Source organism: Oryctolagus cuniculus, chromosome 3 (assembly GCF_964237555.1).
Source record: "Oryctolagus cuniculus chromosome 3, mOryCun1.1, whole genome shotgun sequence".
NCBI classification, from domain to species: domain Eukaryota; kingdom Metazoa; phylum Chordata; class Mammalia; order Lagomorpha; family Leporidae; genus Oryctolagus; species Oryctolagus cuniculus.
This window is the reverse complement of record NC_091434.1, coordinates 90,020,343-90,046,579: the sequence shown is the minus strand read 5'-3', so window position 1 is coordinate 90,046,579 and position 26,237 is coordinate 90,020,343. Positions and strand designations below refer to the sequence as shown.

Genomic DNA, 26,237 nt, shown 5'->3' with positions numbered 1-26,237 from the left:
ACTTCCTACTATTTGTCCAAATTACTGCATTCACAGCCATTGAGACACTGAAAAGGTGCCCTTTAGAACATCTTGTTAATGCAGTTTATTGTGCTAAAGCCTTCTATGGAATTGTTCTTTTGGCTGGTTTCAGTTAAAGAGTTTTCTCTCCATTCATTAACTGGTAAAACAACACAGCAGATTGTTATGGCTCAAAATGCACTGATATTTCCCAAACAGGACGTGTCAGAGTCCACGTGAAGCTATCAGCAAACTTCTTCCTTATCAATTTCTTGAAAGCAAGTCCACTGTCCCTCCCCGCCCTCCCCATCTTTACTTTCTCCAGCTGTGCTGTACATAAGCCCTCTTCAGGGCTGAGTGTCTCCAGCTACAGTATTACTTTCTGCTGCTGCTGGATTCTTCCTCCAGAGTCTCTGCCATGTCATCAGACTGCATGAACACTTGGCATTGACATTTTAATTCTATCCCTACTAAGCCAATTTCGGTAGTGTGTATACAATAATGGATGCAGACAATTCTGCTTGATTCAAGATAATTCTCCGTTAGAATGAAATGAATTTCCTCTTTATGGGCTTCAGGATTGAAGCAGACATCAGATTCTTTGTTCTTGAAAGCAATAATCAAGTCACTCTTTTTCCTAAATCATCTGAAATCATTTCTTCTTTTCCATAGTCCTGTTTTTCAAAACTTTAATACCACTGTTGTTCATAGGTGTGTTATGTGGGGACCAAAACACTCTAACACAAACCTAGGTAGTGTTACAGAATTCGTTCACACTGAGGGCTACTGTGGGGCCAGAGGAAGGACTGTTCAGCACTGTCTTGGGTAGGAGGCATCACAGGTTAAACCCAAGTGACTCCTAGCACAGCTCAGGAAGAACAGAATGCTGGCAGCATTCAATCCACGCAGAGCTGTATGAGGGTGAGGCCCAGGTCTCGGAACATCAAGGGGCAGGACCAAGACCAAGGCTATTAAGTTAAAAAGCCATAGTGCAGCTCTTTCTCTGTGGTGTCTTTCAAGGAATTCCCAAAAGTCAAAAGTTGTCAAACAGAAGTAGGTTGTTTATCTGATTGTGGCTGTTGGAAAAGGAAGCTTAAAATGAAAGATTACCTTTTCTTCCAAATTCAGTATTCAGTGCCTTTCACTTGTTTTCTCGGAAACTACTTCACTCTCTGCCTGTCTTCTTTTAAAAACAGTGGGAGGGGATAAACATGACTTTCTTATCAAGCCTTTATGCCCACGACATGACTGGCAGGAAAGAGAGTGTAACTGGTTCAACAAACTCTATTTCTTCTTCCTTCTGGGCGTACAGCCAGACCATATTTCTCAGCCTCTTTGCTACTAGGTATGGCCATACAACCAAGCTCTATCCAATGATATGTGAGAAATCATGTGTGCTACCCCAGGTCCTTCATGCTCCTTGCCTGGACCAGCTGACCGGAGAGATCACTCCCGGGAAAAGCCTTCAAAATGACAAATTTTCTCTACAGTTTTCCCCTCCCCTTACTTTATCCTTCCTCCCAGCCAGGATCACCCATCTGACATGGGTATATGAATAAAAAAAGCATCCACTGGGGCCAGTGCTGTGGCATAGTGGGTAAACCCATATGGACACCAGTTTGAGTCCCAGCTGCTCCATTTCCGATCCAGCTCTTTGCTATGGCCTGGGAAAGCAGTAGAAGATGGCCCAAGTCCTTGGGCCCCTGCACCCATGTGCAAGACCTGGAAGAAGCTCCTGGCTCCTGCCTTCGGATCGGTGCAGCACCGACTGTTGCAGCCAACTGAGGAGTGAACCAGCGGATGGAAGACTTCTCTCTCTGCCTCTCCTCCCTCTGTATAACTCTGACTTTCAAATAAATAAATAATTTTTTTAAAAAAAGCATCCACTGTGTTTATATAATAACACATTTTGGGGTCCATCTACTAAAGTAGGCTGGCCTACATTAATGTACTTAGAAATTCATATAATAGCAGGAAAACATTAATTTCTTTCTTTCTTTTTTTTTTTTTTTTTTTGACAGGCAGAGTTAGACAGGGAGAGAGAGGGAGACAGAGAGAAAGGTCTTCCTCTTTCCGATCCGAAGCCAGGAGCCAGGTGCTTCCTCCTGGTCTCCCATGCAGGTGCAGGGCCCAAGAACCTGGGCCATCCTCCACTGCCCTCCCGGGCCAAAGCAGAGAGCTGGACTGGAAGAGGAGCAACCAGGACAGAATCCAGTGTCCCGACCGGGACTAGAACCCAGTGTGCCAGCGCCACGGGTGGAGGATTAGCCTATTGAGCCATGGCGCCGGCCAAAAACATTAATTTCTTAAAATCTCAGTTATTGTAATTAAATCTTAGTTTATTTTCTTCGTATATAGTCCTACAATAAATGAATATTTTAAAACAATATCCAACAGGCTTTTCTTTTGACAAACAGATAATTTGTACTTTGTGTATTATCATATTTGCTTTTTTCTTAAAATACTAGGCTTATTAAAATTTATTTCAAAATATGTAAGTTTTTTATTATTTAGCCCATTAAGGGGACAAATTACATACATTTACTCATACTTCTTGAAATAGGCTATTTAAATTTTCCTCATTTGTGCCAAATTTTTTTTTGTGTATGATTTTTACATGGAGCACATTCTGCATGATGAAAGCTCTTAGTACCTAGTATTGAGTTAATATGGAATTTTTTCTTGTCTCTTCCAAAACTCAGAAATTCTCTGTAGACATTTTTTGCAATACTCAAATGACAAAATTACTTGATGATTCAAAGCTGAGCTATACTAATGATAGGTCATGGTAGGAAACATACAAAATAGACCAATACGATTACAAGAATTACAAGATCATTTCTAAGAAAATAAACCAGAGCTAAACATCCTAATAGGTATTATTTCCTCTAAGAACAGTCACTTTGGGAGGCTTATGATGAAAACAATTCTTATCTTCTTCTGAGGCAATTCAGTACTTTATACCTTCATAGGCCACACACACACACACACACACACACCCACAATTCCCAAATGATATTGCCCAGCTTGACCAGTGAGCCACCATAGTCATCATAAATATTACATATTTTAATTTTTTTATAAAAAACAGTTTGGTATGAATTCAGTGGTAATTAAGAAAAATAAAGACAAACACATTTCATGTTATTTTCCTCTTGAAGATTCAATACCATGCTTCCTATTTTCAGAACCCTTTCCTGGCATTCTTTCCCAAAATACAGAGCTAACTTAATTTGAGAACTTCTGCAATTGCTGCTGAAAACATGGATCCACAAACTGATTTATCATACATGTTTGGTCAAAGGAAAAGGAAAAAGAAATACAAGAAACATCTGTATGTCTCACCTCCCATCAAACCTGTGCTTCAGGAAATCAAAGAGGGCTTTCTGCATCATGTCTGTTACCTTTGCAGAGTGGGGAAGGAACGAGGCAAACAGAGAGAGAGCAGTCAGCAGTGAGAGCAGTTGAAGGGGTTGGGGCACTAGGACTGAACAGAGACCTTAGCACAACCTCCTATAGGAAAGCTGTCCTGGAAGGAGCTTCTCACACTTAACCACACCCACCTGCTGATTTTATCCTCTTGGTTCTTCTCCAAGAACCAAGGGTGCTGAGGAATGAACCAAGAGTGCTCAGTAGACCCAAGACAAACCTGCAACCTCTTCCCACATTAGGGGAGGGGACTGCCACCAGGAGACTGCAGGCTGGCTTTGTGCACAGGTGCTGGCCATCCTTGGTGCACCTGAGTTGTGTTGGCCTCCAGTGAGGAACACCTAGAAACCCCACAGCCAGTGCTGAGATCATCTGACCTTTTCCTGAGTCCTCTATGCCCAGGGCTGGACTTTTGTACACTACTCTTCTGCTCTTCTCTCTGATATTTCCAACTCAGAGAAAGAGAGAGAGAGCGAGAGAGAGAGAAAGACAGGGGGGAGGGAGAGAATATACTTAGATCTGCCCCCAAGGAGATTTGTTAATTCATTCAACAAAGTGTACTGAGTGCTTATTAGCTCAGTGGGAACTGTGTCCTGGAGGCTGCCCACTTCGGATTTAGTGTCCACCTGTTTTAATCACACTAGCGCAAGGTCAAAATGGCAACATCTGAAACATCATACATCTAAGTCTTTACTCTTTTCCTTGCTACATGATATTATTTAATTCTCCAAAATTCACCAACGTTTTTGGTGGTTTTGTATCTAAATGCCCTGTAAAATAAATAAGCAGACACATTTGCCATTGTTTTGGGCACCCATTAGGATGAGATCTGTTGGTGCTGTGAGGGTCTAGGTTTGCAAGAAGATTGCTTCTATGTTCCCTTGTGCTGTTCATATTCTATTATTTCTAATAATAACAGGAATGGTTGAGAAAAGTCCTCTTCTTTGAATTTAATGGTGAGCAAATATTTGATCAGAATTTTCCAGTATCGATGATTTGGGGGAGATATTTCTAAACAGTGTAATGCATAAAAGATGAGAAGGAAAGAAAGGGCACAGGGTCACATAACTCCACATTGTCCCACCCACCTTCCCATACTGAGAGCTGGCTTCCACCAGTACCTAAATGTGACCAGACCCTGGAACAGCAAGCACCCCCGTGCCTGTCTCCAAGATTCTCAACCAAGAACTGACGGGAAACAGATGATATTTGTACCTCATAACCTTTCAGTGACGGCCCCACTAACACCACAGGACGCATCGACGGCACAACATCATAAGGAGGAATGTGCTCCGTCTGAAAAAGAGGATTCAACACATGGACAAGCTGAGGCTGAGCATCCCTCCTCCACAGCCACAACACTCCCAACGCCCTGTGAATGACAGTGATGACCATGGGTTCCCCAAGCAGGCGCATCCCTTATGTCATAGCCACTGGGGTCACTGAAATGGAGCACCGCAGGCACGTATATATAAAACCTTAACAGATTTAAAAAGGAAACACAACTTACCACTTTTTGCTTCTGTTTTGCTAAAAGACAACAATGAGAGCCATATCAAAATATGTCATCTCTGAAAGTGACAGTACATGACCTTAAAAGATGGATGCAGGCATGTATTTGTCCCTGTAATTATCTTGCTGACTTCCCCATCACCCACTCTGCAGACACTGTCTCTATTATTTCATTCTGGATGTGCTGATTTTGAAGCACACATGAACATACGTCCCGATTTCACATGGGGAGGGGGTGATGGAAAGTAGTTCACAATGACATTGGAGGTTCTGGGCCAGCCGTTAACCATGGGCTTCTTTCCATGCAGAACATAGCACCCAGTGTGGCTGGGAACAAGTTGAACAGATAAAAATTGATAAAAAGCAGCATAGTAACAAGTGGGCTAAAATGACTATTTTGGGGTGTGTAACTTTGGTGACCCTATGATAAATAGGCATTCTTTTTTTGTTGCTTTTGCCCATTTTCTAGGAAATGGACACATGTTTTCTTACTATGTTGCTTTTATATTTCAAATAAATTTATAATCAGTTACTTCTGTTCTTTCCAGTTTATAGTAATAATAAGCTGCAATGTCCTACAATGGGAGTAAAGCAAAATATACTCAGTGTCTGATGAAAGTGCTTTTGTGGCTATCTGAGCACGCTCAGTTTATTGGGGGTTGGAGGAAGCAACCCAGGGAGCTAGATTGGCTCAGAGTGTTAGAGTTCAGGAGAAATTCATATGAATAAGGATCCAGATCCTCACAACTGTTCTAAAACCAATTTCAATACACAGAGACCTTTGGACTTGCTATTCTGAATTGCTAATATGAGGGCTACCCTAATGCAGCATCAACTATGAGCAAGAATGAAATTAGCCTACAGAGAGGTCAGGGAAGGTGGAGGAAGAAAATCCCTGCATGAATATGTCCATATTTTCTGAAGATACTACCATCTCCTCATTACTGTTAATTCCAGGGCAGGGATGTCTGCTGTCAAAATAGAAATCACCTCACTTGAGCCCCACCTCATTCCCAGCCTCAACCCACCAAGTCTCCATCACCCACATTGTACTAACACTTTCAAAGTTTCACATGGAGACTGAAATAGAGCATTTTCTTGAGTCTACAATGTTTTTCCCCTTTCTTAGTGGCCCTCATCATCTCAAAATCTGCTGGGTTCTTGGGTAGAAGAACGAACTTGTCACAGACTAATTCATACAATGGATAGTTATGGCCTCTGGGGAGCAGATAAGATTTTTCAAAATTATAAAGATCTGAATTTCTAGTGCTATTATTCACCTTTAAATCAAACCAAATTACCACAAGAAGGAAATGAGCAATGAAATTTGAAATAAAGGAACCTTTGTAAAGGAAGCCTTTAACTCATTTCCAAATTAGCAAAAATGCTTGCATGCATACTCAAATATTAAGGAAGGAATGTATCCTATTGAAAGGAATGTAACAGACCCTCACCGGTCGATGTGGGAGTTGCTCGAAATGTCCCTGATACCATTTCTCCCAGACTTGAAGAAGAATTTCCACTTGATTTCCTAGGATACAGAAAACGAACGTAAGATTCGCTCTGTGCAAACATTTCTGGAGAGTACAACGCTTTCATTGGCATTCAGCCCACTAAATAATTCAAAACACACTAAATTCTGCTATAGAGAACTTCAAGAATCTGTCCAAATGTTTCTATTTCTCAGAGAAAGTGGGTAACTTTTGAGAACCCAGACAGACTTTGCAAAAGTATTTCTACCAGTGATTTAATATAGAAACCAGGCAAAAGAATTACTGATAGGAATGTTCTGAACTGCTTGCTAACCTAACACCAGTCGCTAGCACACAAGTCAGATGTCAGCCACAGCTCAAAACAATCAGCAAGGGGTGAACATTATGGCACAATGAGGGTAAGCCTCCATTTGAGGTGCCCGCATCCTATACTGGAGTGCCAGTTTGTGTGCCAGCTCCTCTGCCTCTGGCTTAGCTTCCTGCTAATGCACTTGAGACAGCAGCCAAAAAAGAGGACAGCCCAAGTGCTTGGGCCCCTGCCACTCACATGAGAGTCCTAGATAAAGTTCCTGTTTCCAGGCTTTGGCCTAGCCCAGCCCTGGCTGTTGCAGTCATTTGGGAAGTGACCGCCAAGTAGATGGTGGTCACTCTTTCTGTCACTCTGCCTTTCAAGCAGATTAAATTTTTTTTTTTTAAAAAAGCAATAATACTGGAGGAATCATTTCTTATTAAAAGGGATTATGTGAGGGTCAGAGTTAAGAACTGGCAGTAGGGGCCGGCGCTGTGGCGCAGCAGGTTAACGCCCTGGCCTGAAGCACGGGCATTCCATATGGCCGCTGGTTCTAGTCCCAGTTGCTCCACTTACAATCCAGCTCTCTGCTGTGGCCTGGGAAAGCAGTAGAAGATGGCCCAAGTCCTTGGGCCCCTGCACCTGCGTGGAAGACCAGGAAGAGGCTCCTGGCTCCTGGCTTCAGATTGGTGCAGCTCCGGCCGTTGTGGCCATCTGTGGAGTGAACCATCAGATGGAAGACCTCTCTCTTTAACTCTACTTCTCTCTATAACTCTGTCTTTCAAATGAATAAAATAAATCTTAAAAAAAAAGAAGAACTGACTGTAAGGAGTAAGTCACACATAGTATCATTTGTGACCTGGAATGGAAGCGCCTCAGCATTAGTCTCTTCACATGTGCTCTGGAAGCTTCTCTGGAGCACACTCAGGCCCTAGCAGCTCACGTTCCTATTTCCCAAGCATCCCTCCCTTTCAGTACAGAGTATGACCTTACAGTCAGGAAAATGGGATTTCCCATGGCAGCCTTGCCATTTAGTCAGCTTCCCCATCTGCAGACACAGAAGCTACAACTCGGCCGGCGCTGTGGCTCAACAGGCTAATCCTCCACCTTGCGGCACCGGCACACCGGGTTCTAGTCCCGGTTGGGGCGCTGGATTCTGTCCCGGTTGCCCCTCTTCCAGGCCAGCTCTCTGCTGTGGCCAGGGAGTGCAGTGGAGGATGGCCCAAGTGCTTGGGCCCTGCATCCCATGGGAGACCAGGATAAGTACCTGGCTGCTGCCATTGGATCAGCGCGGTGCCATCTTCTACTGCTTTCTCAGGCCACAGCAGAGAGCTGGATCGGAAGAGGAGCAGCTGGGACAGGAGTTGGCACCAATATGGGATGCCTGCGCCACAGGCACTACACCACACAGCAGCCCCAAGGCTCCTGTTATGACAAGGGCAAAATGGGTTCCAAAGAAAAGAAGAGCTTTTAAATAAAAAATGTTCCAACAGGAAATGGACATTGAAGGTCAAGAGAAAAAAATGCTTCTATTTCAGGGCTTTTAAAAAAATTATAACATGAAGAAAACCAGTGTTCCAGTATCGGCTACAACATAATCTCTCAGTAGGATACGGACATCTCCTCTGCTCTGCTTGCGTCCTCAGACCTCTGGCCACCTGCACTCTGAGATCTATGTGGCTACTTCCTTAGTTTCCCAGAGTTGGGATCATCTGAAACTGCCCAGTGTCCTCACCTCAACACCAGGAGATGGAAGATACCACAAAAATCTGGGCTATGGACAGTGCCACTAGCATTGGTACCCACCCACCCCAACCCATTCTGTGCCCACTTGAGAGAGTCTTCAAAAGTGGACCAAGAAGAGCCGAAATGCCAGGTCAGGTCAGCTTCCGCTTGCTGTACTGAGAAAGGATGCCCTGTGCGATGCTCACAGAGAAAAGCCTGGCATCCAAAGAGGATGTGCAGAGGCTACAGGAAACGGTTTCCATGGTAGAATTCACACAGATCCCAGTGGTGCCCGGCTTCAGCATGCAATGCACAGAGTGAACTCTCTGAAACCTTTTTTTTTTTTTTTGACAGGCAGAGTTAGACAGTGAGAGAGAGAGACAGAGAGAAAGGTCTTCCTTCCATTGGTTCACTCCCCAAATGGCCGCTGCGGCCAGTGCGCTGCGCCAATCCGAGCCAGGAGCCAGGTGCTTCCTCCTGGTCTCCTATGCGGGTGCAGGGCCCAAGGACTTGGGCCATTCTCCACTGCACTCCCTGGCCACAGCAGAGAGCTAGACTGGAAGAGGAACAACTGGGACAGAATCTGGCGCCCCAACTGGGACTAGAACCCGGGGTGCCGGCGCCGCAGGTGGAGGACTAGCCAAGTGAGCCATGGTGCCGGTCTGAAATCCTTTTTTGACAACTATACAATACTCCATTCCCAGAAAAGAATATTGTGTTCTGAAAACATTCATTTTTAATCTAGTAAATGACTTGAAAACATTACCTAATTTTTTTAACTTTTATTTAATAAATACAAATTTCCAAAGTACAGCTTTTGGATTACAATGGCTTTTTCCCCCCCATAACTTCCCTCCTACCTGCAACCCTCCCATCTCCCGCTCCCTCTCCATCCCATTCACATCAAGATACATTTTCAATGATCTCTATATACAGAAGATCAATTTAGTATATATTAAGTAAAGATTTCAACAGTTTGCACCCACACAGAAACACAAAGTGTAAAATACTGTTTGAGTACTAGTTATACCATTAATTCACATAGTACAACACATTAAGGATAGAGATCCTACAAGGGGAGTAAGTGCACAGTGACTCCTGTTGTTGATTTAACAATTGACACTCTTGTTTATAGCATCAGTAATCACCCGAGGCTCTTGTCATGAGTTGCCAAGGCTATGGAAGCCTTTTGAGTTCCTGGACATGGATCTTATTTAAACAAGTCCAAATCAATGTGGAAATTCTCTCCTCCCTTCAGAGAAAGGTACCTTCTTCTTTGATGGCCCGTTCTTTCTGCTGGAATCTCACAGAGATCTTTCATTTAGGTTTTTTTTTTAGGTTTTTTCTTTTTTCTTTTCTTTCTTTTTTTTTTTTTTTTTTTTTTTTTTTTTTGCCAGAGTGTCTTGGCTTTCCATGCCTAACATACTCTCATGCGCTCTTCAGCCAGATCCGCATGCCTTAAGGGCTGATTCTGAGGCCAGAATAGTGCTGTTTAGGACATCTGCCATTCTATGAGTCTACTGTATATCCTGCTTCCCATGTTGGATCATTCTCTCCTTTTTAATTCTATCACTTAATATTAGCAGACACTAGTCTTGTTTATGTGATCCCTTTGACTCTTAATCCTCTCGTTATGATCAATTATGAACTGAAACTGATTACTTTGACTAGTGAGATGGCATTGGTACACGCCACCTTGATGGGATTGAGTTGGAATCCCCAGGCACATTTCTAACTCTCCTGTTTGGTGCAAGTCTGACTGAGCATGCACCAAACTGTACATCTCCTCCCTCTCTTATTCCCACTCATATTTAACAGGGAACACTTTTAAGTTAAATTTAAACACCTAAGAATAACTGTGTGTTAAGTTCAACCAATAGTATTAAGTAGAGCAAAAATCAAAGCCTTTGTATACACAGGCAATGCCATAGTTGAGAAATAACTTCTAAGATCAATCCCATTCACAATAGCTACCAAAACAATCAAATACCTTGGAATAAACTTAACCAAGGACGTTAAAGATCTCTACAATGAGAATTACAAAATATTAAAGAAAGAAATAGATGAGGATACCAAAAAATGGAAAAAGCTTCCATGCTCATGGATTGGAAGAATCAATATCATCAAAATGTCCATTCTCCCAAAAGCAATTTATAGATTCAATGCAATACCTCTCAAAATACCAAAGACATTCTTCTCAGATCTGGGAAAAATAATGCTGAAATTCATATGGAGGCACAGGAGACCTCGAATAGCTAAAGCAATCTTGTACAACAAAAACAAAGTCGGAGGCATCACAATACCAGATTTCAGGACATACTACAGAGCAGTTGTTATCAAAACAGCATGGTACTGGTACAGAAACAGATGGATAGACCAATGGAACAGAATAGAAACACCAGAAATCAATCCAAACATCTACAGCCAATTTATATTTGATCAAGGATCTACAACCAATTCCTGGAGCAAGGGAAGTCTATTCAATAAATGGTGCTGGGAAAACTGGATTTCCACATGCAGAAGCATGAAACAAGACCCCTACCTTACACTGTACACAAAAATCCACTCAACATGGATTAAAGATCTAAATCTAAGACCCGACACCATCAAATCATTAGAGAACATTGGAGAAACCCTGCAAGATATAGGCACAGGCAAAGACTTCTTGGAAAAGACCTCAGAGGCACAGGCAGTCAAAGCCAAAATTAACAATTGGGATTACATCAAATTGAGAAGTTTCTGTACTGCAAAAGAAACAGTCAGGAAAGTGAAGAGGCAACCGACAGAATGGGAAAAAATATCTGCAAACTATGCAACAGATAAAGGGTTAATAACCAGAATCTACAAAGAGATCAAGAAACTCCACAAAAAACAAAACAAACAACCCACTTAAGAGATGGGCCAAGGACTGCAATAGACATTTTTCAAAAGAGGAAATCCAAATGGCCAACAGGCACATGAAAAAATGCTCAGGATCACTAGCAATCAGGGAAATGCAAATCAAAACCACAATGAGGTTTCACCTCACCCCGGTTAGAATGGCTCACATGCAGAAATCTACCAACAACAGATGCTGGAGAGGATGTGGGGAAAAAGGGACACTAACCCACTATTGGTGGGAATGCAAACTGGTCAAGCCACTATGGACGTCAGTCTGGAGATTCCTCAGAAACCTGAATATAACCCTACCATTCAACCCAGCCATCCCACTCCTTGGAATTTACCCAAAGGAAATTAAATTGGCAAGCAAAAAAGCTGTCTGCACCTTAATGTTTATTGCAGCTCAATTCACAATAGCTAAGACCTGGAATCAACCTAAATGCCCATCAACAGTAGACTGGATAAAGAAGTTATGGGACATGTACCCTATAGAATACTATACAGCAGTCAAAAACAATGAAGTCCGGTCATTTACAATGAAATGGAGGAATCTGGAAAACATCATGCTGAGTGAAATAAGCCAGTCCCAAAGGGACAAATATGTTCTCCCTGATTGGTGACAACTAACCAAGCAGCAAAAAGGAAACCTGTTGAAGTGAAAGGGACACTATGAGAAACAGTGACTTGATCAGCCCGTGTCCTGACTGTTGATGAACAACTTAATACTTTATCCCTTTTAGTATTTTTTTTTGTTCTACTTAATACTATTGGTTGAACTCTTTAATTAACACACAATTATTCTTAAGCGTTTACATTTAACTGAAAATATTACCTAATTTTTCTACCAAAAAAATGTATAGGAGAGAAGGAAGCTTACCCTCCATGGAAACGCCCTCTTTTTTGCTCTTGCTGAATCCGGATATTCTCCAAGCGGAGTGGACTTGGGATAAAGCCGATCTCACAGCCCTCTTTCACCAGCCTACCTATCCACCAATCGTTGTTGTATTTCTGGAATGCAGAAATAAAACTGCTATCAATAGAAATTCATTCATCTCCACATTCCATTTAGTAATTTTAGCAGACCTAAGAACAAAACATTGTATGATACTATATCATACACAAGCACTATATTATATATTCTATTATGCAAGTGGTCTCAAAAGCTCTTAGTAAGTGCATATTATGAAAGACTATGGGTGGGCTTCAAAACATTTTCACATCAAATACATATTATGAAAATGTCTATTATGAAAAAAGTATGCATGGATTTCAAAATGTTTCTGCACCAAAACAAACATCTTTGAATTCTATTTCATGAATTTTTATTTTTTTTTTTTTGACAGGCAGAGTTAGACAGTGAGAGAGAGAGAGACAGAGAGAAAGGTCTTCCTTTTTCAGTTGGTTCACCCCCGAAATGGCTGCTACGGCTGGCGTGCTGTGCTGATCCGAAGCCAGGAGCCAGGTGCTTCCTCCTGGTCTCCCAAGTGGGGGCAGGGCCAAGGACTTGGGCCTACTTCCACTGCCTTCCCTGGCCATAGCAGAGAGCTGGAATGGAAGAGGAACAACCGGGACAGAATCTGGCGCCCCAACCGGGATTAGAACCTGGGGTGCTGGCGCCACAGGCGGAGGATTAGCCTAGTGAGCCATGGTGCTGGGCTCTATTTCATGAAATTTTTAAAGTACTCTGATATAGGGGTGGAACTTCCAAGACTACAACAGGGTTCTGCAAACTTTTTCTATAAAAGTTTAGGTAGTACATATTGTAGGTTTTACAGGCCACATGGGCTCTGTTCCAATTTCTTGAATCTGCTGTTCTAGTGGGAAAGCAGTCACAGACAAACAAAAATAAATGAGCATGGTTGTGCTTCCATAAGACTTTTCTTGCCAACGAAGGTAGGCCAGACTCAAGCAGCAGACTATTGTCTGCCAACCCCTGGACCAGAATCAGGTCTGACCTGTTGATCCCTTTGGTCCTTATCAGAAGCCCTAGCCAATTCTTAAGGCATAGATTTAACACGAATAAATATTTCATCACTGTAAACAGAACTCTGGCAGGCAAGATAGATCTGCTTGAGATGAAACACATTCAATGACTTGTGGATTGTCAAATGCTTTCAGGTAATAATTAACTATGTATAGTCTATTGCTACTGGAAAAAAGTCATAATCTTTCAAATACAGGTTTTCAAATTAAGGTCTATACTACTATTTAAAGAGATAAACACCTACTCTTTTTTTTTTTTAAGATTTTATTTATTTATGTGAAAGGCAGAGTTACAGAGAGAGAGGGAGAGACAGAGAGAAGGGTCTTCCATCCGCCGGTTCACACCCCAAACGACCACAAACTGCTGGAGCTGGGCCAATCCAAAGCCAGGAACTTCTTCCAGGTCTCCCACATGGGTTCATGGGCCAAAGCACTTAGGTTATCTTCTGCTTCTTTTCCAGGAAAAATAGCAGGCAGCTGGGTCAAAATTGGAGCAGCCAGGACTTCAGTGAGCACCCATACGGGATGCTGGTGGCTTCACCTGCTATGCCACAATGCTGACCCCAAGACCTCTACTCTTACCAAGTCTGAGCAGAATACACACTTGAATGGAATTTTGGAAATGACAGGCAAATGTTTTGAAGATCAATAGGAACCCCAGGATTCCATTTAAATAAAGTACCACAGGGCAGACATTTGGACTAGCAGTTAAGGTGCCTGTCCCCATATTGGAGCACTTGGGTTTGATTCCTGGTTCCAGTTCCTGACTCCAGCTTCCTGCTAATGCAGACCTTGGGAGGTGGCAGTGATAGTTTCACCCATGTGGGAGACCTGGATTGAGTTTCTAGCTCCTGGCTTCAGCCTTAGCCTGGCCCCTGGCTGTTGGGGGCATTTGGGAAGTCAACTAGTGGATGGGAGTGCTCTCTCTCTCTCTCTCTGCCTCTCAAATTAAATTTTTTTTTAAATAAAAAAATAAATTTCCATGATACATAAATTTGGGACACAGGTCCACACAAAGGCTTCAACCAATGTGGGCCGAGATTCCATCAACGTGGTCAATTCAATAGGTCAGCAAAATTGCATTCGTGAATTTGTAATTATAGATTTGCTAACTCTCAGGGCAGAAAGTATTTTAGTCCAAGTCACCTGCCTTAAGGGAAGGTTTCGGCTAGGTCATTTGTAGAAAAACAGATTCCTATAGTTTAAACTTTTCAGAGAAGATTCCACAAAATTCCCTTATTCTCAGAACTTCCTTTATTCCAAAAACTTCCTTTATTGTCTTTATCAGTGTTGGGCATAACTTACTCTCTCTTTGATCATACACACACACATATATACACATTGTTTCAAAATATAACAATATACAATATGTTTTGCTTAAGCTCAGAGAAAAGTAGAACCTTATCTATCTACATGTATATATCTATGAATGATACTGACACATTGTGAAGAGGGAACGGAAGGCTTCATCATCTCATATGGAATTCTGAGTAATAGCCTCACACTCAAAAGTAGGCATTTGGTCTCTAGTATGCACACAGCTCCTACACAAGGCATGCAAGGTATGCAGTATTAGACTGCACTGAAAGAAATGTGCGTTGACCTGACATAAAATCTTGAACAATGTAGGTCTTAGTTTTCCCCATCTTCCTGTCTTTATTTAGAATAAGAGGCCTGAAATAATAGGCTTGTTTATTTTGGAATTAAGAAAAGTCAAGGGAACCCTTTTAAAATCTTTGCTGTATAGGTCTGGAATTTAAATTTTACTGTGGCAGGGGAAAAACAGACTATGAGTCATAGTTTCCTAGGGCTTAAGTTATTTCCTGAAATCAAGTTAGTCCACTGGAACACTAACTTGTTAAATGGTACCCAAGTGACCTCAAAGGGCTTTCCAAAATGGTTAATGCAACTTTCTCAAGTGGTTCGATTTAGTTCCAGGAAACAGCTAAAGCAGAAGTTGACTCAATGTGAATGAAAGTTCTTGGAGCTACTGAGGAGACAGTCGCTGCATAAATTGAAGAGCTTAATTTGCTTATCATTTTGGCTTATGGGACAAGCATAGATGTAGATTTTCTCTGCATTTAAGCTTTTTCATTACAGAGAAAGTATTTTACCTGGTGTGTAAGAGATGGTCTTCTGGGTGATGGATGAGTGAAAAGGCAGCAACGTGAATATAGAATGGGCTTATTTGCGTCGATGTGCTGGGAGCTTGTGCCAGCTTTCTGCAAAGGTCACCTTAGTGTTGTGCCAATTCTTTTCATTTTGATTTCCCTAAAAGGATTAAGACTTCTCTCTTTAAGATGTTTTCTCATCTGGTCTATTACAATCAGAAAACATAGGGCAGTGCTCCACATGGGATTTCTAGCTCAATACTGTACTTCAAACTGCCAACTTGGAGAGCAAATCAAGGAGCGTATAAATCAAAAAGTGACCAATGGAACAAATTCTGAATACTCACAGAATGCAGGAAAGCAACAAAAACAGCCAGGAAGGAATGTCTGTGTGTGTGCCTGTGATACGTGAGAACTTCTCTCACTTTTTAAAGGGCTGCTGCTGCTTGGAAATGATGAGTGTTTGTGTAGTTGTTTCTGATGGGAATGGCATGACAGAATCAACTTAACCATTCAGATGCCAGGTCATATATCTCAAGTCGAGGGTCTTTTTCTTCTGTGCAAATGTGGACATCCTCACTTCACCCACTATCGAGAGGAGAAGCCATCAAGTTGATGCTTCCTCAGTTCCTTACAACCAAGGCTCTGAGCTGCCTGTGCCTGCACTTGTCTTTTCCCTGCACGTGACAATGGATAAGTTTCCTTTTTCTTTTTTTTTTTTTTTTTTTTTTTTTTTTTTTTTTTTTTTTTTTTTTTTTTTTTTTTTTTTTTTTTTTTTTTTTTTTGGACAGGCAGAGTGGACAGTGAGAGAGAGAGACAGAGAGAGAAAGGTCTTCCTTTGCCGCTGGTTCACCCTCCAATGGCCGCCGCTGCAGCCGGCGCACCGCGCTGATCCTGGCAGGAGCCAGGAGCCAGGTGCTTTTCCTGGTCTCCCATGGGGTGCAGGGCCCAAGCACCTGGGCCATCCTCCACTGCACTCCCTGGCCATAGCAGAGAGCTGGCCTGGAAGAGGGGCAACCGGGACAGAATCCGGCGCCCCAACCGGGACTAGAACCCGGTGTGCCGGCGCCGCAAGGTGGAGGATTAGCCTATTGAGCCACGGCGCCGGCTAGTTTCCTTTTTCTAACAAAGGTCTGTCTCTCCACTCAAGGTCTGGATTTCACCCTTTCTGCCTGCTCAGAGATGTTACCTTTACCTATCTCTCCTTTCCCACCAATCTCTCCTGCTCTCTCTTAACATCAGCATGCACAGGTGCTCCAAGGGCTTCCATATTACAAGAGGAGCTCTTTTGACTTCCTGTCCTCCCTAGATTACCATGCAGTCAGGGTCAACCCCCTTGAAAGCATGACCCACAGATGTCAAGTACAATTCCTGGCTTCTCTTCTTCCCTCATCCCACTTTGTTTGACTTCCATCTCCCCTATGCCACAGACCATGTACCCAGTCACCTACATCCTATTGATTCAGACTGTAGAATGCGTAGCCTCAAAGGTAATGGTTTTTCATATTGGTTCATAGATTTGCCATGCAGGTGGGTTCAGTGAAGAATGTTGACCACGCTTTTTGGGCACCTTCATCTAAAATTTCACTGCATTCTTCCTCCTTTCTGCTTTCCTCTCTTTAAATTTTATTTCTAACCCCTTCCTCCTAGCACAGAAAATGAAACCAACCAATGGGACTATCCACCCATGCATGCCCCACCACCCTATGGGGAAACTGTTGAAAACAAGTGGGTTCAAGGAAGGTAACGCTTTCCTCCTGCTTCAGGCTGATTCTTGTGCTTACATTCCAAATGTTGGTTTCCTTCTCTCCTCCAATCTCTTACTCTACTAGCTGTCCCCTTGATTCCTAATATACTTTACTGGGTTAAGCATAGAAAATGCAGTAAAATCTTCCCCATCTTAAAGAGCAAAAATGTAAATTAAATTTTAAAAACACTCCCTCAGTTTTATGCTCTCTCAGCTCCATGCTACTTCCTCGGCCTAGAACCCATTCTCCTCTTCAACCCAGAACGTAAGAACAAATCGTAGTTGCTCTCCGCTGGCTTCCAGATTATGTAGCGAAGGGCTTTTCAAGCACCTACATGGGGCGGTTCACAACACCCATGGCACAGTCTCCTGGAAAGCACGTTCATAACCACATCTGCCCTTGCAATAGGTCTGCTCCCCTCTCGTTTTCATAGAGGATGATACCCTCCAACTTTCAGGCAAACCAGACAAACTGGCTTCAATTCTTCATGTTCTTCTACTTCACTTTCTCCAGTCCCTACCCAGGTGCAATCCCTAATTCCTGTCCACTCTTCCCCTACCTCTCTCTCCAAGCTGCCCCCTCTCCGCATCTTCTCTGCTGCAACCACCGTCTTGCCCCTAGGGTGCATCTGCAGCCTGGGCAATGCTTCCTTGCCCATCAGAGCTATCATTCTAGGATACAAGTCTGATCACATCCATCCTGGACCTCAGATTCCTCTCCAAACCACGGCCTGGTGACCAAGCCCCGGTTTCTTTCCATGGCCCTAGGCATCCCTGCCTCTCTGACCTGGCCCTTGAACCACTTGTACCACTGTCCTCCAGGCACAATGCATGGCTTGCAGCTGTTCCTTCCACTGATGTCACCCCCTACCATAGCCCGAGTTCCCTCAGCTTTTGCCACTTTCGCAGCATTTTGCAGCTTCCTTATATCTTCCTACTCCCCATCCAGATGCCCCCTCCCGCTTTCTTTGGACACCCCCAACATCAATTCAATCTTTCTGTAATGGAACTTGCCATCCTGTGAGGAAACTGTGCATCTCTTCCACCAGACTCAGATCTTCCTGCCCATGATCCTGATGTTGGCTCCTCCATGGCCAGCACTAGGTCTCAAATGAGGTAGAATTTCATGACTCCCAGGTTGAGAACAACAAACCTCCTGCTGTCACTACAAGTCTACCTTTCAAGGTTCAAGGCCTCAAGTCCTCCTTTTCTTGCTTCAATCTTTATGCTTTGTTTCCCAGAGTCCTCAGTCCTTTTCTTTTCTTTTTAAAGATTTATTTGTTTATCTTAAAGGCAGAGTTACAGAGAGACAGGAAAGAGAGAGGAAGAGAGAGAGAGTGTGTGTTTTCCTTCTGCTGTTTCACTCCCCAAATGGCCACAATGGCCACAATGGCTGGGCCAGGCCAAAGCCAGGAGCCAAGACCTTCTTCCAGGTCTCCCATATGGATTCAAGGGCCCAAGGACTTGGGCCATCTTCTGCTCTTTTCCCAGACACATTAGCAGGGAGCTGGATCAGAAGTGGAGCAGCTGGGGCTGGAACCAGCATCCACAAGGGATGCCGGTGCTATAGACGGCAGCTTGACCTGCTACGCCACAGCGCTAGCTCCCTCAGTCCTTTTCCTAGCTTTAACGCTTTTGGTCAATGATCAGACATTCTAGTGTTGGTTCTAAGGTCATGGTTCACAGGACCATAGCCCAGCGTCTTTAACTACAACATCCTTTGTCCTTTCTGCCATGGCACCAAACTTGTGTTTCCCTAAATTGCATCTAGGGTTGTACAGCTGTGCAACCACACAAGGTGATTAAAAGGGGACCATGGGACCACAAATCTGCCCTCAATCCCTTCTAGGATTTCAAAGGCTGACTGTGATTCAGTGTTGTGAGTGACAGTACAAGCAAGGCTCTCAGGCCTCCAAATTTCACCGAGGACTGGGCTTTTGGCACAGTGGTTGAGATGCCACCGAGGACACCCACAACCCACACTGACATGCCTGGGTTAGAGTCCTGGCTCCATTCCTGATTCCAGCTTCCTTCTTATGGGCCCCTTGGAAGGCAGCAAGTGATGACTCAAGTACTTGGGTCCTTGTCACTTACATGGAAGACCCAGACTAAGTTTTGGGCTCCTGGCTTTGGCCTGGGCCAGCCTGGGCTGCTGTGGGCACTTAGGGAAGGAATCAGCAAATGCAAAATCTCTCTATTTTTCTGTATTTCAATAAAAATTAATCAACTAATTAATAAAGATAAAGATAGGTTTTTTTTTTTTTTTTTTATCTCAGCGAGAATGAATGGCTGCAGAAGGCCCAGGAAGTTAAATGAGGCCCTGCACCAGGTCTCCTCCCTGGTTGGCTCTGCTCTGAGCTGCCTCCTGGCTCTGGACTTTTCACAGGTGAAGGTATGCACATGTCCTACATTTCCATTTACCTCTTTAATGTGGAGAAAGTCCTTGGCGTCAAAAGAGATGGCCGTGCTTGGAACAGGCACATCCTCGTCCAGGGCGCCACAGTAGCTCACGTTCGTCTTCACAGCAAACGCCACAGGCTTGGACTGGGGTCGGGGCCACAGAACAAGGGGTGAGGGAGGGAAGCAGAGAGAGCAGCATTTTTCACACCGAGACATACACTGAGATGACTGACAGCACCAGGCGCTAAGGGAAATCACGTTCCAAAGAGGGATTGCCAGCGGGTTTCAGATTCCCAGATGATATAAAGAAATCTGCAGGGATGCCTCTGACGATGATTCTGTCCCATGGGTGCAGCCATTTGTCCTCTCCTGTGGCACTTTCCAATATTTAAAGAACGGTGCCCTAAAGTACTGGGGAGGATGAGCAGGGAAGCGTGGGGACAATCGGCTTTGTTCGCTAGTCTGAAGAGCTATGCTTAGTTCAAAGGGAATCCTGCCTTGGGCTACAGGAAATGTGTACTAGACCTTTAAGAGAGGGGTAAGGGAGGGGCGGGAAGATGAGTATTTTTGAAATAACCTCAAATCTGAAGACCTAGGGGATCCTATGCAGTGGCATGCTTTGTCCCACCAGAGAAAGGAAGCACCAGTCAGGGTTCAACCAGACGGGCAGGGGCTCTTCACCCAGCATTGTCTCCCTAGCTCACAAAAGCTGGTGCTGAGACTCTTTTTGTACAAATTCTTCCCAGCAAAATGCCCTTGAGCTGGTACCACTGGCCAGGTACGGACCAAACCAACCAGCAGCCTAAGCTGATGATGCAGCCACCGACAGCAGAGTGACCACCATGGCCAGAAAACAGACTCGGAAAGAAAACTTTAAAACAAAAATCAGCGACACGGGAAATGTGAGCTTCTGCAACTTTGGGCGGCTCTGAACCTGGCACATTTATTTGCGCTGAGCCGTGTGGGTGGGGAGCGACAGTGGAGACAGGACCGACTTAGCATCTCACTGATGCCCTTCTCAGGGTGCTGCCGAGAAACCCCATCCACCGACAGAGCACAGATGCTGTGGGTGTCAAAGCAGAGGCAGACACCTCTTCTACCTCCACCATTCTCCTCTCATCTCTCTTACAAAGACTCCATTATAAAAATAGAAAAGGGAAGGAATTCACTTTACCTGGGGTTCAGTTTTCCCTCTAAAAATCAGAAAGACTATATAAAATGCCTACGGAGTCTGCTTTGGAGGGCAAGGAGAAGAGGTTGGCCATGACCCCTGTCTTATAGCTTGCTATTGTGCACAAAATTCCATTTGACAAAAGGGGTCAGTGCTAAAAAAAAATAATGCTGGGAAGGCAGAATGGAAGAACTCCATTGACTGTTCTGCTTCTGCCACTCAACTATTCAATCTGTTCCTTGCTGCTGCCTTTGGGTGCACATACTCCTAGGGGCCACTCCCTGTGGAATATCTGAAGGTCTCTTTCAACCAAGACTTTATTCCTCATCTTTCCTGCACTTCTCAAAGCCAACAGGGAGAGCCAGAGAGCAAGAGCACACGTGTGGCCCATGATAAAGGTGAGGGAATGGGCAAGAAAAGCTGAGAACAGGTGGGACCAGCTGGTGCCTGAGGAGGCCCTGTGCCAGCACTGGGCACGACAAGCTTCAACCACACAAGTAAGTTGGGAGGTGACCAATGATTCGCCTCCAAACCAAACACAAAAGGGTGATGGTTCTCAGGAAATAAGCCCCTGAGGGTGTCACTGACCTCTCCTGGGGGTGAATGGAGCAGAGAGCCCTGTGATCTGGAGCTAAGTTAGGATGACCATAAAAGGATTACTCCAGAGATCTGTGCAGGGCAGTGACACGCCACGTCTGACCACAGAGGGGGAGACAGTGAGACAGTCACCTTTGCCCTCTCCAGCTGGATTGCTGCTTGCTGTTCTCTCTCCTGCCGAATCGCTTCCCTGTCCTCTTCCAAAGAGACATCGGAGTCGGACGGCCTGCTCGTGTAGGAATCTGCTGAACCCTGGAAAGGAAGACAGAATGGGTGAAGAGACGTGATGTGCAGCTTCTCAAATCGGCACATCCACAACAGCACCCTAGGGTGCGTTCCTTCCATTTGCATGGCAGTTGATACACAGACTCTGTGCTTGCTGCAGATAAAAATGACGATGGCAGACTATAGTTAAGCATCTGAGTTATTCAGAAGGGAGGAAGGTTGTGAAGGAAAGTACTGTGATGAGATTAAGTGCTAAGTAGAGTGCTATGACAACGATGTGATACTCAGCCCTGATCCTCTTTTGTGCTATCTCTATAGCAAGCCCATATTCATTTGTGGAACTGCAGTTTTCTCCCGTTCTCTCTTAGTGCATGTGGAATATAGCTAAAGGAGAATAAGACTCAGTCAATTACAAAAGCTAGATTTTGCATCCTGGATTACAGGTCATTTACTTGTCCAAGATTTCAACATGGTAAAGCAGCATTCTACATGGGTACAATGATTTTCCAGTTTTTATGTCAACACCCTTCTACACTTGTACTATTAAACCTTCAATCATTGGACTTTAGTGGTCCATACTGGTCAATATGGACACTGAGCAGAAAAGCAATTTTAAGGATGCAAACAGAGATGTCCTTCATTGAAGCCCACACCTAGAAGGGCTATCTGAACAATACTGGAATCCAGCTGGATGCAAGGTAGCCAGTGTCATCTGATGCTCTCACCATACCAGAGCAGCTAGTTACAAGTTAATCACTCCCTGCCAATACTAAAAAACAAAACAACAAACAACAAGAACAAAATCTACCTGGAGGTTTATCTTCTGGCTACTAAAGGAACACCATCTTTCAATTTCCTTAAGCTAGCCTTAGAAGTTGACATTTATTTGCATAGACAATGACATTTATACAGCAGAGGTGATGGTAGACCTGGTGTATTTTATATGTTTAAAAATCATGCAGGTTTTTTTTACTTATATGAAAGTCAGAGTTACACAGATAGAGGAGAGGCAGAGAAAGAGAGAGAAGGTCTTCCATCCACTGGCGCACCTCCCAGTTGGCTGCAATGGCTGGAGCTGTGCCGATCTGAAGCCAGGAGCCAAGAGCCTCCTCTGGGTCCCCCATGTGGGTACAGGGGCCCAAGCATTTGGGCCATCCTCCACTACTTTCCCAGGCCATAGCAGAGAGCTGGACTGGTAGTGGAGCAGCTAGGACTTGAACCGGCGCCCGCATGGGGTGCTGGCACTGCAGGTGGCAGCTTTACTCACTATGCCACAGCGCTGGCCCCAGTCATGCAGATTAAAAAAAACACACACACACAGACTCATCCATATAGCTGAGAATCTACTATAAATGGCAAAAGAGAACTTTAAGAAGTGGCTGACTGTTGAGACTGCCCCTATAAGAGCTTTTCTACACTTAGAAATGCTTGTTTGTGAAGTTGTCACCTGTAAGGTCAGCTTTGTCTCTCAATAGAGGGTACTGACTAGCTAGGGCAGTCTTTTCCAGCACAGATTTTCCTGGCAGCCTAGAAAAACAACTTCTGGTTAAAGGATTTAACAGAGTATCTAGTTGAGGCCTGGCTTTAAATTTTGCCTCTGCAACACAGAAAACTTATGCGAGTTACTGGGCCACTCTGAGACAATCCCTTCATGTGTAATGAGGGGCACTGCCTACTTGGTGGGATTCAATGGAATAAGATGAAAAGAGCAGCTACAATCTAGTGGATGATTGCTATCGCACAGGCACAGGGCGAGATGCCTGGCACACCTCATCTCACTGAATCTGCTCAGCAGAAGCTGAGATTCAAACTTGGGTGGTTCAGCCTTGAGCGGGGAGGCTCAAACCCTACACTGTGGCACACTTGATATTAGAATACTCTGGTACCTGGCAGACAGTAGACACACAATATACCATCTTTCTTATCTTCATTTCCTAGAGCTGATATTTCTACAGTGATTATATAAAAGAACTGAGATTCTAATCATTTTCAACTCACTTATATTTGCATAGTAGCTCATCTTGAAGTAGAGCCATATTTATTATTGTATGGCCTGTATGGAAAGCATACTAGAAATCTGATAACTGCAATGATTCTAAATTCTTATATTTTATTTAGTGCTTTTGAAAATGTCCTTTAAAAAGTGCATTTGTTAACCAAACTCCTCTGTGCAAATTTGCAGGGGTAAGAAACAGACAATGCTGGGTCTACAAAACAGATAATACAGGGTAACTCTTCTTCTTCTTCTTCTTCTTCTTCTTCTTCTTTTTTTTTTTTTTTTTTTTTTTAAGATTTATTTATTTGAAAGAGCTACAGAGAGAAAGGGAGAGACAGAGACAGGTCGTTCATCGCTGGTTCACTCCCCAGAGGGCCACAATGACCAGGGCTGGGCCAGGCCAAAGCAAGGAGCTTCTTCCAGGTCTCTCCCATGGGTACAGGGGCCCAAACACTTGTGCAGTCTTCCACTGTTTTTCCCAGGCTATTAGCAGGGAGCTGGAATAGAAGTGGAGCAACCGGGCTCCAAACCAGCACCCATATGGGATGCTGGCAGCAGCTGAACCAGCTAAGCCACAGTGCCAGCCCCATAACTCTTATTATAGATGCATCCCTTGCCTAAAAAGAGAACTACATTGAAATCCTTTAACATACAGTTCTTTTGGAGCACAACTTTTGTCTGAAGTTAGGGCTACCTGTATAACATCCAGAGTAAGGGAGAAAGAAAACAATATTTCTGAACTATCTGTGACGACCGTTTGGAGTTAGTCCTCGGCATTGCTTTGCTGGAAGTGTGACTGTGTGATGGGTCACTTGGACTGGTTGCCTTGAGGGCGTCTGGAGCACAAGGTGAGTGTGGTGTGGAAATTCTGAAAGCAGCACTCGCCTTGTTTAGGGAACCCGTGGAGAAGACCACTGACTGCAGTTCCCAGGAAGGCAGGCTGCCCGGGGGAGCAGTGAGTCACCCAGCCGGAGACACCATCCACTCCTGCCACCAGGAGATGGCTAATTTCCTGAAACTACCTTAATGACTTTCTGACTCTTGGCATGCAATCATCTCTGGACACACAAGAAGTGACTCCAGGGCTCCTGCAAATGAACTTCATTATGAAATGAAAATCAGATTGCAAGAATCCCAAAATTACTTAGTAAGCTCTACTGCTGCCAAATACATGGAAGCAGACGTTTCTATGTTTCCCCATTTCCAAGAACACTGGTAGAGGGGAAAATAAAGCACTGTGATGCCCATTTTCACAGTCAGTGTTATGTCACCACAACCTTCACTCTGCTCTTTATTCCTTCTACGTTATCCACACTTCTTTGAACATGAAAATCCTTGTGGCTGCCTCTCTAAGCCCTAGGGTCAGCAGAGGTCCAAGGTCAAGGGCCCAAATTTAGCCCTTGGATATGTTCTGCCAGCTTGGTACTGACTTGGTGTCTTGTTTTTCTTTATCTTTGCTTTGCTTTGTTTTAACTAACCAAAACAGAGTTTAGACATACCCCGGAAGGAAGAAAGCAAGAGGTAAAGAAAAGGATCTAGGTTTTCTCCAAAGGCAGAGGGAAGCCAGTCACATGGAGGCCAGGAGGGGATCACAGGGCGGCTGGAGGAAGGATGTGGGAAAGGCAGGGGCCACGTAAGACAGGTGCGGAGGAGGGGATTACCCAGAGGTCTGGCTGAACACCTGATGATCAAGAAGAAAAACACATCAAGAAGGAAGTGATATTAGGGTGTTAATAGGACAGACTAAGGGTATGAAGGCTGCTAGCCCTGGCCCGAGCTGGGAACTGCTCCCCTTCCAGAATTCCATTTCAGAAAACAAGTCAGTCAGCAGTGACCAACTGAATTGAGAACTGGACTATTACCCCACGTGCAGGGGCATGGCAGAGCCTCATTGCTTGAATTATTTTTTTTAAGTTTTACTCATTGATTCATTCATGTATTCATTTGCAAGGTAGAATGACAGAGAGAGAAGAGACACACAGAGAGAAATCTTTCATCCACTGGGCCACTCCCCAAATGCTCACAATAGCCAGGAGTGGGCCAGACTGAATCAGGAGCAAGGAACTCCATCTGGGTCTCCCATGTGGGTGGCGGAGGCCCTAGTTATTGGACCATCTTCTGTTGCCTCCCAGTTGCATTAACAGGCAGCTGGATTACAAGCAGAGAGGGCACTCAGTCCCAGCACTCTGATGTGGGATTCAGGTGTTCCCAAGCCGCAGCTTAACTTGCTGCACCGCAGCGCCACCCCTCCACCAAAAGTTCTTAAGCAGACACCACTGGAAGTCACAATGAACTCACTAAACTAAATACAGAGTTGGAGTCTCTAATGAGCATAAATGTGGGTACTTAAAAAAATTTGGAAAATGGAATTAAAACATAAGTTTACTTCGGTGCAAAAAATTTTTGAAATCCATGCACGGCTTTTTCATAATACACATTTTCCATATATTATGAAGAAAAAAACTGCACCAAAGCAAACGCACACTTTCAACTTCATTTTTATTTTTAAATTTTAACTAGTTTTTTTTAACAGGTTTCATATAGTTCGTAAAGCAATCCCATTTTTCTATGACCTTTTAGAAGTTCCTCAGATAAAGCGATTTTAAAAGTCATAAAATAATGCATAATAGTTAAGATCCAAAGGAAGAAACATGTATCATCGCATTAACGTAAGGTCCA

At 43.9% G+C, this 26,237-nt stretch overlaps 1 protein-coding gene across 9 annotated transcripts in view; it reads right to left on the bottom strand.

Annotated features, from left to right (window-relative positions):
- Nucleotides 1–26,237, bottom strand: part of CACNB4 (calcium voltage-gated channel auxiliary subunit beta 4) — a 287,912-nt gene that overhangs the window by 25,750 nt on the left and 235,925 nt on the right. For 6 of the 9 annotated variants that reach the window (XM_051848622.2, XM_051848628.2, XM_051848623.2 and 3 more), the window contains 7 exons: nucleotides 21,470–21,589; nucleotides 19,591–19,713; nucleotides 12,206–12,336; nucleotides 6,396–6,472; nucleotides 4,940–4,959; nucleotides 4,645–4,725; nucleotides 3,346–3,404 (listed from right to left, as the gene is read on the bottom strand). In XM_051848622.2, coding sequence (XP_051704582.1) covers nucleotides 3,346–3,404; nucleotides 4,645–4,725; nucleotides 4,940–4,959; nucleotides 6,396–6,472; nucleotides 12,206–12,336; nucleotides 19,591–19,713; nucleotides 21,470–21,589 — 611 coding nt within the window. The remainder of the gene's footprint in view (nucleotides 1–3,345; nucleotides 3,405–4,644; nucleotides 4,726–4,939; nucleotides 4,960–6,395; nucleotides 6,473–12,205; nucleotides 12,337–19,590; nucleotides 19,714–21,469; nucleotides 21,590–26,237) is intronic. The other 3 variants (XM_070070929.1, XM_051848630.2, XM_051848629.2) reach the window with 2 other exon arrangements.